Raw genomic sequence first — 17,613 nt, forward strand, 5'->3', positions numbered from 1 at the left:
CCAGAGTTCCGACCTTAATCAATGATCAGGGATCAGGGACACTGTCTCGTTTTTCAAGGTGTCGAAAATCACATGGGCCAGACACTTAATGTGATTTGGAGACGACCTCTGGACTAGAGCTGTTACCGACTAGTTCCACAGGACATCAAAAGAATGCCTGGCCACCCACCTATGAGATGGTCAGGTTTCTTCATCAAGACCCTGAAAGAATGATTTGAGGCTCTTTGTGCTCCTGGAGCGAGCAGACACCATGGGGCTACACTAGTATGTGACAGGAACAAATAGAGATGTTACTGGCACCCACTCAAGCAAATTGATGAACCATGGGATGACAAGTGACAAGTGACAAACTTCCAGGACAAGCAACAGGGTAGGGAATTCACAGCTTTGAAATCATTTTGTCAAGAATCAATAGAGACAATAAGACAATTAAGACAGACTTCTCAACACTTTGCTTCTGAGTATGGCATCTGCTCATAGCACTAATGGTTTCTCTCTACTGTTTAAGAAAGGTGTGTTTATTTCATCCTTGCTAAAGGTTCACATATTTTAAATAATGAATTAATGTTTTATTTACTTTGATCAATCTTTCAATGTCTAGTCAGTTGATTTATTTTTGTCTAAGAGCTTTTCCTTTTTTCTAATTAATGCAGATATTTAAGCATTATTTGTAATATATTTCCTTATATAAAAATCAACATTGTATTCTTAGGATAAAATATACCCTTATACATTTACAGTCCTATACACATTTTTCTTTTCTTTAAACTCTCTTTTCACTCTTACTAAATTGTATATGTATAGGTTTTATCTATTTTGTAATCATTTTAAAAACTATTAACATCTAATTATTTACATTACTATAAATATATATATCTGTAAAATAGATTTTAACATTTTATCAACTTACTAATTTATGTTTTTGTAGTTTTAGGAATTTATCTTTATTCATCTGCTATGTGTGTCACTTCTTCCATCATATTCATAATCAAAAAAGTTTTTTTTCTATGTGTGAAATAAAAGAAAACATAGTAAAGTAATACCAAATGGCCGAGGCATCAGAACTGGAGATTTTTTCTATTGAACTGAAAGTACTTGAAGGCAGGGATAGTGTTTGGGAGGAGTGGTGGAAATGCTGGCAGAGGAAACTGGCACTTTGGTAGACGGTATGGTGTTAGAATGATGTATGCTTGAAATATATAATTTACAGTATTGTAAATCATAGTAGGTACCTCAGTAAAAATGGTAACAAATATATAGTCTCTACATTTTTTAATTAAATGAAATATTATGTTCCATATGCCCTTAATATAGTCAGGTTGAAGTGATTTCAAACAATGCCTTTATAAACTAATCACTGATGGAGTTTGCACACTTGGTTGAGGTATTGACTGTATTATTTATGTGTATTTATATAAGGTGACATATCAGATAAGATCAATGCAGCTGGATATCTGAGTTATCTGGAGTGAATTTAAAAATGTATTCCTGAGCTGCAGCCCAAATTTAATCAATGACTCTCTCAGGGTAAGGAGCCTTTGAGGAATTGCCAATTTAAATATGTTCTCCAGTGGTTTCAGAATCACTGTCAGTAGCAGGAATACTGTCTAGACTGATGTTGCTCAAATTTTAATGTGTCTATGAGTTGCCTGGGGAATGTTCTTAAAATGCAGATTCTGATTCATTTGGCCTAGATAAAGCCTGGTTCTGCATTTCTAAATTACTCCCAGATGATATTAAAGTAGCTGCCCCATGGGGTATTCTTTGAGCAACAAGTGCTAGGCCAGATGGGCCTCTTAATTAATAATATATGGTATTGCAATATAACCATAGAATTATAAATATAATAGCTGGAATGAACAAGGACAGGAGTAAATCCAGGGTCTCTGCTTAATGGATAAAACATTGAGAACTGATAATCAATGAGGTTGTTACATAACCTTAGTATCTACAACATGTAGATAAAATATTTTTTATCTGCTATCCTCAGATATCTGCTTCTCTAGAGTTGCAATGTATTCATTTATTTTCCTTAAGAAATTTCCGTTGGGTTGTAATGGTTATTATCCTTCTTGTGAGTTAGAAACATGTCAGAGATTAAAAACACAAGCTTGATTGGTTTCAAGAAGTTTTAAGAGTTGAAAAATAAAACTTCCATTTTGAGACACAGGGGAATTAAATGAAAAAGGAATTAATTCTATCATAAAAAGAGTTAAATAATTACAAAACCAAAATGCAGGACATCAGCCATAGTACCTACATCGACAGGTTCCTGATTCCACACACGAGGTATAGAGGAAAGATGCAATCTGAATGCAAATAATTGATCTTTCAGGGACAAGAAAATGGAGACAAAAGAAGATTCCTCCTGTTCTCATGGGAGGCATAAGACAGTTCCCAGATGCAAGCTTAAAATTGTTACTCTAGAGAAACTAAGTGACCAAAGTACAAAGACAATCTACAGAATGGTAAAGGATATTTATGCAGTACCCATCTGATAAAGGGTTGATAACAAGGATATACAATGCACTGGTTGAACTCCACAAGAAGAAAACTGCCAACCCGATCAAAAAATGGGGTGATGAAGTGAACAGAAGCTTTCCTAAAGAAGAAATCCGAATGGCTCAGAGGCACATGAGAAAATGTTCCACATCACTAATCATCAGGGAAATGCAGATGAAAACAACCATGAGATATCATCTCACACCACAGAGACTGGCCCACATCCCAAAAAACAAAAGCAACCGGTGTTGGCGTGGATGCGGAGAGAAAGGGATTCTTCTTCACTGCTGGTGGGAATGCCGACTGGTTCAGCCCTTTTGGAAAACAATATGGATGATTCTCAAAAAATTAGAAATTGAGCTTCCATTTGACCCAGCAATACCACTCCTGGGAATATATCCCGGAGAGGCAAAACGGTATAGTAGAGATAGCATATGTATCTCTATGTTCATTGCAGCACTGTTTACAATAGCCAGAATCTGGAAAAAAACAGAGTGCCCCAAAACAGATGACTGGTTATAGAAACCTGGTACATCTACACAATGGAATACTATGTAGCTGTCAGAAAACATGAAGTCATGAAATTTGCATATAAATGGATCAACATGGAAAGTATCATGTTGAGTGAAATGAGTCAGAAAGAAAGAGACAGACATAGAAAGATTGCACTCATATGTGGAATATAATGGAACTGAGAAGTACAAGTTGGCAACGATGCAACTTCTGGTAGATATCTCTCTGGACTTAGTTACTAAAATACTAAATTACAGAAATCCAAAACCATGTGGCCGCTAAGTGTGGTCACTCGACCTCATACCTCTTCATCCTCAGCAATGGAAAACAAATTATCTAATGCTTCCTTTTCAGCAGGTCTGACTTTAGGGGAGAGACTCTCCAAACAATAATAGTGAGTTTTGTTGAAATATTGTATGCAATCAAAGTGAAAGTAAAGTGAAATTTATTAGTTACACAGGCGGGGGGGGGGCTAAGGGTGGGGGGGCTAGGGGCGTGGGGGTGTTAGGGGTGTGGGGGGGCGGGGTGGAGCTATACTGGGATTCTTGGTGGTGGAATATGAGCACTGGTGAAGGGATGGGTATTCGAGCATTGTATAACTGAGATTTAAACCTGAAAACTTTGTAACTTTCCACATGGTGACTCAATAAAAAATTTAAAAATAAAATAAAATAAAATAAAATTGTTACTCTAGAGAAAACTGGCTAGCAAAAGCATACAGGACATAGAATGAGGGCAATGTGTATGTGTGTTTGTGTGTGTGTGTGTGTGTGTGTGTATGTACAGTCATTCTAACAATTCCTAATCAGACCTGCCTCCCAGAATTATGTCACCTAAAAAATTCCGTCATACAAGCAAGGGTATATAAACCCAGATGAAAATAGGAGAACTGGTATTTACTCTGAATTCCTTACAAAGTCCACTTGCATTTTATTGGTAAGTTTGTTTCTTTCATAGCAAACTTTTCTTATATATTTAAACTTCTCAGTGAATTATTTCAACAACCCATGAACCTCCCAAGAGAAGAATAAGTTGTTGAACTCAGATCAATGTCAATCAACTAATCTTTATTTACTAAAGAACTGGACAAATAACAAAGCAATTTATCTTGAGTTACTGAAGTGAAATAAAGTTGACCTCTTGCATCTGGTCATTATAATGATTACAATATGTGGACTACATGTCTATGAATTAAGCAAATGATGCAGAGGAAATAAAGAGAATGTACTAATAATATTAGAGCCTATATCCAGACCTGCCTTCTGATGCTTAATTCATCCTTAATCGTGTATCTTTCAGTTACTTGGACTAATAAAGAATCTCGACACCAAACTACACTGAATTGGATTTTGATGTTTTATGAAGAAACTGGGCTGGAGCAATAGCACAGAGGGTAGGGCATTTGCCTTGCACACAGCTGATCTGTGTTCGATTCCTACGTCCCTATCGGAGGGCCCAGCAAGCTACCGAGAGTATCTCGCCCGCACGGCAAAGCCTGGCAGCTATCCGTGGCGTATTCAATATGCCAAAAACAGTAACAAGTCTCAATGGAGATGTTACTGGAGCCTGCTCAAGCAAATCAATGAGCAATAAGATGACAGTGATACGGTGATGAACAAACTACTTCTAAATGATCTAAATGATTAGAATCTGAGGCAGAGTTGATCATCACTAGTAAGTTTCCTGTTTTAAGTTTGTTCTATATTTCCCACAAACTTTTCAAATAAAAATGCACACTCTCAAATAATTGGCAGTTTAAGTCATTTATATTCAACCCATACCTTTGCTTCTCATGATTTTGTAAAGGGAATTGAATAGGACCCTGGGGAGGAAGAAGTATGCAGTGCATTAGAGGAAGTAACAGCTACCTGATCATATGCTTCTCAGTTCTTATCTCATCTTTCAGATAGGAATGTTGCTAACTAATCTTATTCTTGCTCTAAAAAGATTTAAAATGTTTAGGAGTCCAGAGATGTGTTTTCTCAGTGAGTCTTGTCAATGATATTGTAGCAAAATATGATCACTTGCTTTCTTTTTTGTTTCCTCTCAATCACTGTGTTTGTCTATTTATACATTTATACACCCCTTTTCAGTCAGTTTGCCTCGATTGAAACCAGCTCTTTGACCCACATCGATCTCTTCACTTCAGCCTCCTCAGCTTTTTTTTTTTTTTAAATTCTGAGTCTACTTCCCAGTCCATTACCTATTGCCACTAGACTTGCTCCCTCTGTGTAACCCAGGTCTGACCAATATTGAGAAAGACAAACAGAAGATAAAAGAAAATTCCTTGGGCTGCCTGAGGGCAATTTGCAGTCATAGTTACGAGCTGAGTTTTTATTTAGATTTATTTAGAGGAAAGGTCTAAAGATAACAGTATCTACTAAGCAATGTTATTAGGACCTAGCTAGTAACCAGTATTCTGAGCCTATGAATTTTAATAACTTCAGCCACCTTTCCATTCTTCTTCCTCATTTCACTCACCGTATTTTTAAGATACTTAATGTTCAGGCTGGTGTAAGCTGCCAGAAAAGACGGATGCTTTGAAATCTCTGGCACAGAAACTGGCCCATCTATCTTACTCCCACTGATGCGATACAACCTTCTGAATGGCCTAATCCTAAATTTTTGCATATTTATGATTCTCTGAATTTCCTGGCTCTTCCTCACTGACTTTGACTGCAAAAAGGTATTGTGAATTTCAGTGAAGTGAAAGAAATACACAATGACAGAACTGAGTTTAAGTTTACTGGGCTCTTTTTAACCTGGAGAGCCTTAGGGCGATTTAAAAACATGACAATAAGGAAAATGTCATTTGTTGTGCTCCTCTTAAGAGAAAGGCTTTTCTTCTCCTAGTGACATGCATCTTCCTCTCCCATTTACATGCATCAGGCACAATCTCAGAGAATATCAACCTTCATTTTTGGTTCTCTGCAGTCTTATGGTTGATTCCTTATTTCAAATTGCAAACAGTTAAAGAAGAAAAGGAAATTAAAGAATGCAGAGAGTTTGGGATTTTTTTTTCCTGTAAAAATGATGATTTAGTACTTAAGTCCTCCATGCCCTAATATTAAAGACCAATTTTTGCTGTTCATAAAAATGAGTTCATTATTTAGCATAACAAGTACTATTCTTAAATTTTAAAGTAGACATCAAGAAATAACACTAACAATATAGCTGAGTTATAATACTCATAATCTTCTAAAATTATTAAAGGACATATATGTGATATACCAAATGATATTGATATATGTACATAAATGTAATGAGAGCCATATATGATATACCAGTTATTCTTTTCCATAGGCTTCTATGAATATGAATAAATTATTAAAAGCAGGTTAGTTTAGGTGGTTTTGTCTTGTCTTGTTTTGTTTTTAAGCCAAACCTGGTAATGCTCAGGGGTTCCTCCTGCTCTGCACTTAGGAGTTATTCCTAGCAGTAGGTGATGCTGGGGATCGAACCCTGGTCAGTCGCTTGCAAGTCAAACACCCTGTCCACTATACTACTGATTGGGACCTAAAAGATAATAAGCATATACATTACAATCTACTTAGAAATTTTGTACAAAGAAATTCACTGTATCATTGTATCACTGTCATTCCATTACTCATTGATTTGCTAGAGCGGGCACCAATATAACGTCTCCATTGTGAGACTCATTGTTACTGATTTTGGCATATTGGATATGCCACGGATAGCTTGCCAGGCTCTGCCATGCGGATGGGATACTCTCGGTAGCTTGCTGGCTCTCTGAGAGGGATGGAGGGATCTAACCTGGGTCGGCTGCTTGCAAGGCAAAGGCCCTATCCGCTGTGCTATTACTCCAGCCCACAAAGAAATTAAATAGTTGTATATACACACAAAATTGTGCTTTCTATGAGTAGTTAAACTGAAGTTATTATCACATGGATATTAATATAGGAAGATGGAAGCAAAGTATTACTAGATTTCTAAGAAAACAATTCTTTATTTTTGAAAGTACATTTAAAAAATATTAAGATATTTGTGCTGAACACAAATAACTTTAAGAGTATTACTTTTCTGGGGCCAGAGACATAGTATAGTGGGTAGGGTGCTTGCCTTGCATTCGGCTAACCCAGGTTCAATACCATGGAACCTTTTATATATCCCCATTCCCTGCCAGGAGTGATTCCTAAGCATTTAGCCAGCAGTAAGCCCTGAACATAGCTGGGTGTGCCTCCCCATCTGCCCTCCAAAAGTGCTACACTATTTTTACTCTCTGTCTTTGTCTCTTTCTGAGCTAGTGTATATATCTGTTTTGTTGAAGAGTCAGGTTTTAACTTTGACTTCAAATGTATATGAATATTTAAGAGAATGAAAATTAATTTATTAACATACAGTTTACTCATTTATAATATCATTACCTTTATTCACATTTTATCTTCTTTAATTTAATTTTATCTGAGTCACGTGGATTTAACCTCATTATCAAATATGCAATGCTCAAACTGTTCTACTTCATTTACTATTTCATTTGTTCATTCACTGATCAAACTGTTCAGTCTTTTCCAGACATTATAATGAATAAGACCATATTTTATTCATTCATAATTTTATCTATATAATACAAATTCATATTAGTTTTTACAGTAGTAAGGAATCATTGACTTTGACATTCACTATTTGACTATGCCACATGTAGCACGTATTATGCAATACATTATCTTAAAGTCTTTATTAAAGTCAGTTATTTCCTACAATATTTGACTAATTTTCACCATCTTCCTTGAGAATGCTGCTAGCAAAGACTAATAGGTGTTCTTCCACCTAGCTCATTTCTTGACACATAAAAAACACTTGTAAAAGTTTCTAAAAAATAAATGTGTTAAGAGGATAAGGATGTCAGTGTTCAGAAATAATGATTATCAAGAATGCACTTTGTTGATTATGATTGAATCTTTGGCTTCAGTGCTTTGTACTCACTCAGAAACCTAAGATTATATAAACATGCAAGCTATTCCTTTTCTTTTTTTAAAAAAAATGTATTTTGTTCTTGTTTTTGAGCCATACCAGGCATTGCTCAGGATTTATTCCTGGCTTTGAGTTTAGGGCTCAGGGATAATATGTGATCCTGGGAATCAAACCCAGGTTGTCCACATGCAAAGCAAGTGCCATACCCACTGTACTAATGCTCTGGTTCCACAAAATAATCATTTTCTATTTTCAGTGTCTTCTTTTCACATACTTTCCTTTGACCTTATTTTAGAATTTTTGGTAAGATTTCATCTTCTTCCACATTTTGAGGATGACAACATTTTAAATAAATTATTTCAAGTTGATAGACTTCAAACGGTCTTTGATTTTGAGACATAACTACTGATTTAAAATGTATACCAACAAGCTCTTTCTTAATACTTGAAAATCTTACAGCCTTTGCTTTTTCTTTTTGAAGTCATACTCTCACTGAATTTTTCTCAAAAATTTGTTTTCAAGAGTAATATAATTGTATTTTTGAATAGTTTTCCTTGATTATAAAATAATGCTTTGTTATAAAATATTTCATTTTAAATATCTCATTTTATGTCTTGTTCTATAATAACATGTATATGAATATATAAAATATTCATAAGTAATTGTTAAACTTGAAAAGTAAAACTTTATAAGAAAGGCATATTTTATGAGGTATACAAAGCTTTAAAAACAGTTTGTGCATCTGGTGGTAAATGTTAGTTAAATTATAACTTGGGTTTAGTAACATCTGAGACACCTTATTTAATGACATATATGCATACCTGTACAAGCTCTATACAAATATGTATATAAACACTATATAAAGTATCTATGTATATCTGTATACAGACACAGTAGCACTGTAGCACTGTCATCCATTGTTAATCAATTTGCTCTAGCAGGCACCAGTAATGTCTCCATTGTGATACTTGTTGTTACTGTTCTTGGTGTCGAATACACACGGCAATAAATTTATCTATGTCTTTTTCATATGTGTGTGTCTATAAATCTGCATACAAGCACAGACAGAGAGATAACAACTTCGTTATGGCAAAGTTATTTGATTGCTAAAATCTCCCAAGATGGTTGGAGAAGTTGCTCAGTATGCTGAGTACATTCACTGCATTGCAGCAGGCTTGCGTTTTATCCCCAACATCACATATGGCCCGTTGAGCATCAGCAGAGAGATTCCAGACCAACAAGCTGGGGGTGGCCTCTGGGCACTGCCAAGTTTTGTCCCACAAACAAACAAAAAAAAAATTTAAATCAAGTTTCCTTCCAAGTAATGTTAAAATGAGATAAGTTATCAACAACAACAACAAAAAATTAAAATATCTTCCAACTCAATAGTTGACTAGTGACACTTTAATTTCTCTAGAAATACAATTTTTTAAAGCATGATTTGTTTTGAATAATGCAAAATATTCATTAGTTTATCTCCTAAAAGTCATTAACTTTCTGAATTTACTAGAAATAAAAAAATTTTATTCCATTTTTTAAAAAAATGACAAATTTCTGTTGGTCTCAACAATCAGAAAACCAATCTATCAATACAGAGTTAAAATAAAACATCATTATATATGTCATTGATCTGAGGACAATATAATATTTAAATGGTTTTGAATATATTACTTGGTTCAACTATGTTTTATTTAACATGTGGGACTGCAGAGCTCTTAGTTTATGAAGAATATTTACCAAACACCTAACGAGTAAGGCAGTTCTTTAAGATTTTTTAAAACTAATTTTTTTCTTTTTGGGTCACACCTGTCGATGCATAGCAGTTACTCCTGGCTTTGCACTCAGGAATTTCTCCTGGCAGTGCTCAGTGGTCCATATGGGATACTGGGAATCGAACTTGGGTCGGCCGCATGCAAGGCAAACACCTTACCCGCTGTGCTATTGCTCCAGCCTCAGATCTTTAAGATTCTTTAATTCAAATCAAGCCTACTTTATGTCATTATTTTTCAGGTCAAAATTGAGTTTATATTTTAAGGAAATTATTAAAGCAACAAATTTTATATCATGCCTATAACTCAAAATAAATGAAAGGATTTATTTTTGCATATTTATAAAATATATTATTTTTTATAATTTAAACAGACAACCATAATTTTCCATTGCATTCTATGCTAATGTCATAGGAAAAATGTTTATGCTGTTATAAATATAATAAAAGTTTTTGATTCTAAGCATATTTACCTGAGAAAAATCAAGTTTTGGTATTTTACTTTGAAAGAATAAATAACTTTCACATACAGAAGAAGTATTTTCAATTATTATACTAGCTTCCATGTTAAAATAATGTATTACATAAAATATATTACTAAATGTATATTTTTGTCACTGAATCACTGTATCACTGTCATGCCATTGCTCATTGATTTGCTCAAGCAGGCACCAGTAACGTCTTCATTGTGAAACTTATTGTTACTGTTTTTGGCATATTGAATATGCCACGGGTAGTTTATACAAGTTATTAACATAGACTTGTTTCTTTTTACTAAGTCATAGAAAATATAAATAAAAATTATGAATAAATGCTATATACTACATAATAGTATGTATCACTGTCATCCCGTTGATTATTGATTTGCTCGAGTGGGCACCAGTAATGTCTCCATTCACCCTAGCCCTCAGATTTTAGCAGCCTCTCTTTACTCATCTTCCCAGCGGTGCTGCATTGGAGACTCTTTCAGGGTCAGGGGAATGAGATCCATCATTATTACTGTATTTGGCATATCCAATACGCCAAGTAGAGCTTGCCAGGCAAGCTCTCCCGTGTGGGCAGGATGCTCTCAGAAACTTGCCAGGTTCTCTGAGAGGGAGAACTAGGCTATAAGAGGTCGAGTTCTGAGAGGCCATGAGGTGCCCCGGTGAAGACAGCCAGGCACGGGGGCAAGAGACTCTGTCTGTGTTGCTCTCTTCCGGGAGCGTTGTTTTATAGTGTCTGAATCTTGGCTGTTGATGGGATTACACAGCACCTGGGGGCAGTTTGTGGGTGTGACCACCTATCTACAGGAAAATAGGGGGTCTGGGTGGAGGAGGCCCCGTCCTGATCCGAGCAGTCTTAGAGATCTCAGCCCCAGGTCCCGCACACCTGGGTTCTTCTGTTGGTTCCTTCATGTGTGAGGCTTGTTTGAGCATGTGGAGAGGGACCTTGAGCATGGCTGTGGCTGGGCTCCAGAGGTCTTCGGCTGTTGGGGCTGTGCTCGGGGCGGGGAGAAAAACTCAACCCGCCCTGCTCCAAGGGGCCCTAGTGAAGACAGCCAGGCATGGGGGCAAGAGACTAAAGAGACTGTGTCACTCTCTTCCGGGAGCTTGTTTTATAGTCTCTGGATCTTGGCCGTTGAAGGAATTACTCGGCCCCAGGGACAGTTTGTGGGTGTACAAGCCATATAACAGATTAAAAATCCCATATGATTAATGACCCTGGGATTATTTGACTGGACCATTATTTCTCATCAAATTAGAACTTAATTATTCCTATAAGTAATAGGTGTTTTGTGTAATCACCATGTGACCAGGAAAACCCTTTGCTCTCTCTTACCACATGCATTCCATGGTCACAGCCGCTTCCCCACCCGGAATGGCCAATGCCGTGGACAGGCGAAGGAGGACATGAGGGTCAAGCTGGTTGGTGAACAGTTGCCGTTTGTTCCATTCTCCCCACGCACCTGTTCCAGTCTCACTGAGCCACTCCTTCTAGTCTCACACTGCCCCTCATTCCTGTCCCCTTCTGTCCCCCAGGCTAGTCTCTCCACGCTCCCTCACTGCCTTGGTCTCTCTCTAGTCTCTCTCCAACTCCCCGCATTGGATGTAGACACCACACCCCCTCCAGTAGTACAATCAATATATCAAAAGCCCTCCCTGATCATAGATCAGGCTCCAGGGCAGAAATATAGGTGTTTCTCCTCTCCTTAGTCCAATAACCTAATTAACATCTTTATTAACATCTTAATTCTACTTCTTAATATCAATTATTGTGTATGGACACCGTAAGAGATACATTAAGCTTGTAGAGTGACTCTCCATGGAATATCTCACTATAGATCTCAGGCTACAGTGCTCAGTTCAGATTAATTTTTCCTAACTCTAGCAGGGGCCTAATATAGATGTTACTTTTTGGATCATGACAAAATTTGTCCATGACCATACTTTTAATTTATAGTTAAGTATTATGGCACTTTGTCCGGGCGCATTTCCATGCCAGGGTAGCTCACAACTAGCCCTGGGTCCATCCAGTCCTTTTTCGGGACCCTGCTTTTGGGGTGCTAGGAAGTAAGGGCAACTGAGGCCTAAGTCAAGACAACGAATGCCCAGGAGTGAATATTATTCAGAGTCAGTAAACTCCCAAGTTACAAAAGCATAGCATTAATTGTCTTCTTGTGTCTATACAAAAAGGACATTGCTCTGAATTAACTATGCAAAGGATTTAAGAAAAGAAAAGCAATATTTACAAGTTAACGAGTCTGATAAAGGTGATTGACCGGTTGGCAAAGCAGAGCACAAAGAAAGAGGTTACAAATAAACACAAAGGAATGGGAGCACTGTGATGGGAGTAACCCAATAAACCTAAACTCCCTGTGGCAAGGCAAAAAAGACAAGCCAGTGTCTTCCTACAGTGTTTGAATTTTGATTGCTGTAAAAGTAGCAATAATTGGACAAATTAAACTTACAATTAAGTGTATTTCACAAATTAAAACTTTAGATAACAAAAAATGGTTAAGCATCAAATTTTTTTTAATGGCCTTTCAATCTGGGAGGTTGAGGACATTTCTCAATTACCAGGTAATTGATTCAGTATAAGGGCCTGAGAATGCAATGCCAATCGAAATTGCATCCAGTACCTTGGATGGTGGGGGTCCTTCCAAGCTTCCAGAGCTGCACTGGAGGAACCATATGGTGATGGGGTCAACCCAAACCCACAAATATTACTGTGATTAGGCCACGCATGTGCCCTAATCACAGTAATATTTATTGGTATCTTAATGATTTAATCATGGGAAAGAATATTAATAGAATCATTTAGATGGATGAATAACAAGAACTTTAAAAGATTGTTTAGTTTAGACCCAGAAAAATACTGCAGCATTTTAAAACAAAACTATTTTTACAATTGTAGTAAGACAGAGATAAACTCTCAGCATCTTCTTTTTTTACTTTTATTCAGTATTGTTTATTTTTTTTTCACTGTCATCCTGTTACTCATCGATTTGTTCAAGCGGGCACCAGTAAAGTTTCTCATTGAGAGACTTATTGTTACTATTTTGGCATATCCAATATGCAAGGGTAGCTTGCTAGGCTCTTTTTAAAATTTTATTGAATCACCGTGAGATAGTTACAAGCTTTCATGTTTGGGTTACAATCTCACAATGATCAAACACCCATCCCTCCGCCAGTGCACATTCCCCACCACCAATATCCCGGGTATATCCCCCCTTTCCCACCCTCCCCCTGCCTCTAAGGCAGGCAATATTTCCCCTACTCTCTACTTTTGGGCATTATAGCTACTCTCAGCATCTTCACCAAATAAATTTAAAATATGCTTTTTTAAGGCTTTAATCAAGTTGACCTATGGTTAGCTGGATGGAAAAAATGTAACTTAATAAAAAAATTTGGAGGCAGCCCGAGTGATAGTATACCAGTTAGGATGCTTGCCTTTGCACATGACCAGCCAGGTTTGATTCCCAGCACCACACATGGTCCCCTGAGCTCACAGGAGTGATCTCTGAATTCAGAGCCCAGAAGAAATCCTTTGAGAACCACAGGTGTGGCACCTTCTGAAATCCTTTCTTTTATTCTTTTTAATAGCTCACATGTTTTTCAGTAATAATCTTTTAGCAGTTAATATGTTCAGCTAATGATAACAAAGCAGTGTTATCAACTCAACAACTGTGTAGAGGGTGATTTATAGCATTTTAATTTGTCGTGTTGCATGATAACCTATGGATAGGAATTAAATACATGCCAAATGGCATGAACGGGATTGACAATCATTTGTCTGGATTCAAAACAGGTGTCTAGTTTATTTAGTTCTCTTTATAATTTTCAATTACTAAAAACCTAAATCCATTCTTAGTGGACCAGATAAGCTTCATAAAAACATTGGAGATATGATTTCCCTCACCTAGCAGATTTTTTCTTTTGGAGTTTTAGAGTTAATGTCTCTTTGGTTTATCTGGAGTTAGCTAATGTCTTGACTTCACAGCATACAAAAAAACAAGAAATGTTTTAATGCCACTAGACTATAGCATGGAGCTATAAATGAACAATTTGATGTTTTAACATACTCAATGTTTGTGCTTTATAGTACTATACATTTCTTTGAGACTGCATGACCAATGACCATTTCAGACAATAAAATAAGTATCTAAAGCAATACATAATAATTTTTGTATTGTTGATTTAATGAATTAAGGCAATAGTCTAAGAAGCAATAATTATACAAATTTGTATTGATTTATAATTTATACTATTATAAAACTCAATATTAAATAATTCCAAAGGGGAATTGAAATTAAATAAAAGATTTTTATTTAATACCAGATATTAATTTGTGGAGAATATGGTCTTATGATAATTATATAATTTAATTTATAAATACATTTAAGAAAACTTTATTTTTCCCTGTCCCACTTCAAATTGAATGAAAATATATACAATTTGTTTTCAGATAAAGGCTCTATCTATTGAAGATAAGCTTTAAATGACTATTACTGGGGCTGGAGTGATAGCATAACTTGGTTGATCCCACCACAGTAATGCTTTTGGAGGTTATGTGATGTTCCTGGAATCAAACCTAGGATCCTGTGAATGCAAAGCATATACTCACTCCAGTTTTTTTAACTATCTCCCCAACTCACACTAAGTGAATTTTCGCTCAGTTCATGCAATAACAATAAATTTCTTATATAAGTTTAAAGCTCCAAATTTGGATTTCATTGTTTGCATCTACAACATACTATGAAGATATAAAAAAAAGAGGTGTTCTCCTCTGTCCTAAATACTTGTAAGAGACTTCTATGAACATATTCAGTAATAAATATACCATAATTATTGAGTTTAGCATAACTACGACAGTTCTCTCTTACAAAATGTACATCAGAAGAGTATTCTGTATCTATTGTCTCTTTTATATTAGTTACACATTTTTTCTATGCAAATATCTGGAACTCTTAGGCTCTTATCAGTTAAGTATCATTCCTTTAGAAAGTTTTAATGCTCCCATCCTCTGTATATTAAGCTTTCATTTATTCACTGAAGATATTATTTATTCCAACAAGAAATTTCCCTATACCACACAAATTAATGTACCCCAAATTGACATTACATTTGGGAGATAACGTATAATACACACTAACTGGGTATTTCTGTGCTTTCAAGAATAAATGATTCCCTATTTCTTTTTCCACAGTTGTCATCTGAAAATAAAAATAAAAATAAAAACATACAATGATATAAAAAGAATAGAATATCATTTTCATTTCAACAATTTGGTCTCCATGAGATTAAAAATCATGAATATTATCAACGTATGGGCCATTTTCAAGTACACAGAATCTAACCCTAAATTCTACCATTCCAATTTGCATTGATCTGTGTATACTTGGAGTACTGAGGAAGACATCACTTAGATAATCAACTGAAAAATAATGGAATCAGTTTCACTGAAAAAAATGCACAATGTTTTTTCAAATTATCAATCTTGATCTAATCATAAGATCAGACTCCATTAAAGTAAAGGCAAAATGCAAGTACAATATATTTGTTATGCTTACAATCAACACAACATGAAAGTAAACGTACGTTTCAAAGGGAAAAACAACTAACCTTTTTTTTTCAAGGGAGGCTCCTCTATTTCTCCTAAATCAAGAAAAGTAAATAAATAAATTAGGGAAAATTTTAACATAATACTCTTTGTCCATTTCCCCACTTTGATTTTTTCCAATATCTATGATTAGCTTGCTCCTTCAATCCTGTGTTCTACCTTGAACATATACCTCGCTTGCTTCTCTTGTCTAGCTTAAATGTGTACTTTGCGTTTTTTTTTCACTATGGATAAGACTTCATTCTCTCTTGAACACATACCTCCTTCCTTTCTAGCCTCTCACATATATCTAAGCAATTTTCATTCAATAATGACTATCAAAAAAATTAGTATTGACCACTGAAGTCCTTATACTTAAGTAAATAGTAAGCTTTTATGTACAGTTTCTTCAGACAGTTTCATTTTTAATGAGTTCAATAAAATTGTAGCAATGATTCAAAGTATACATTATAGCTCATATATAATGCTAATTTCTGTTCTCCATTGTTCATTGTGACCTCTCACCTTGGCTAAACAAATACAAAGTCAAAGAAGAGAATCAAATAATAAGAGACTTCCTAATAGCCAAGGACGAATTAACAATTTCTGATGATTAAGGCTGACCTCCAAAAAGAGGTGATATCAAAATGTTTTATTCTAAACAAATGCTAAATGTCAGTTTATGTGTGTTTTGAACTTTTTATTTCCTTTTGGAAGGCTTTAATACATATGGAAGGTACATAGGTTAGTTTTATAATTGTTACACTTACAATGTGTCTTTCCACTATGTATCCCTACTTGTTCAATAAATTTACCTATGATTATGATTTCAATAAGATTGTTTTCTGCTTTCTGACTACGAATGTCCTTTGTATTTGTAAAATATTCATGTTATTTAGTTTTAATGTTTTTTTACATACTTTCAAATAATAAACTTGAGACATAGCCACTATAATTTCCTCGAAGATATAAATTTTAGTTGCTTTTGAAGGTTTGTAGAAGTAGGTAGTAGTAAGTAGAATTAGAAGGTAATAAAGGCATTCTCTACTATAATGATAGTCTAATAGTTGCATTTAATGTTGACATCTTTGGCGAAATGGCAGATAAGCTGTAAGATGAAAGTAAAGGCAGATGACTGAGTTGGTTGCCTGTTTTTATGTTGCTAATTTCAGAAATACACATATTTTGTTTTAGACTATTGTAAGAGTTTGCTTATGTTTAATCATGAGCAAAACACTATAATAACTGTCCAATATGGGTCTATTAGTTATATATTTCTATGTTCTTTCTACCTTTATCAGTGTCTTCATCCCCGTCATCATCTTCTTCATCACCCTCAGATGAGATAATGTCTGACAGCAAAGAAAAGAAGCCATAGATCCAGTCGGTGGTTTCCTCCACAGCACCATGTACAAATTTTAGAGGATCTGAGCCAATCTTGGAAATAGAGCTTGCTAAAAGTGAATAAAAGCAAACAAAACATTATAATCATTCTCAAAGGAGCATTTTATTCCTATTTTGTTCTTTAAAAACAGTATGTCAATTTTGTTAATTCAAGTATTTCTTGTCTATAATTTTAATTTTGAAGTAGAAAAGACACATTGCCATAACATGTATTTACATTTAAATAAAAGGAAACATTATAAGTATATCTCTATAGTAAGCACTATAAGCTACCAAGAAATAAATTGTCCTTGGAAATTTCAATTAAGCAAGTAATTCAACACCGGTAAAAATAGGAAATAAATTTCCGTATGCTACATCACTCATATTTTAACAAAAAACCCAAAGTATAGATGAGCAATGAAAGAATTAAT

The 17,613-nt window shown here is 35.2% G+C and overlaps 1 protein-coding gene across 10 annotated transcripts in view; it reads right to left on the reverse strand.

The window, feature by feature from the left end:
• Positions 1-17,613, reverse strand: part of TRDN (triadin) — a 417,254-nt gene that overhangs the window by 331,767 nt on the left and 67,874 nt on the right. For all 10 annotated transcript variants that reach the window (XM_055136162.1, XM_055136157.1, XM_055136159.1 and 7 more), the window contains exons 3-4: positions 17,089-17,250; positions 15,820-15,852 (exon numbers count right to left, since the gene is read on the reverse strand). In XM_055136162.1, the coding sequence (XP_054992137.1) occupies positions 15,820-15,852; positions 17,089-17,250 (195 nt within the window). The remainder of the gene's footprint in view (positions 1-15,819; positions 15,853-17,088; positions 17,251-17,613) is intronic.

This window comes from Sorex araneus, chromosome 4 (assembly GCF_027595985.1).
Source record: "Sorex araneus isolate mSorAra2 chromosome 4, mSorAra2.pri, whole genome shotgun sequence".
In the NCBI taxonomy this organism is placed as follows: domain Eukaryota; kingdom Metazoa; phylum Chordata; class Mammalia; order Eulipotyphla; family Soricidae; genus Sorex; species Sorex araneus.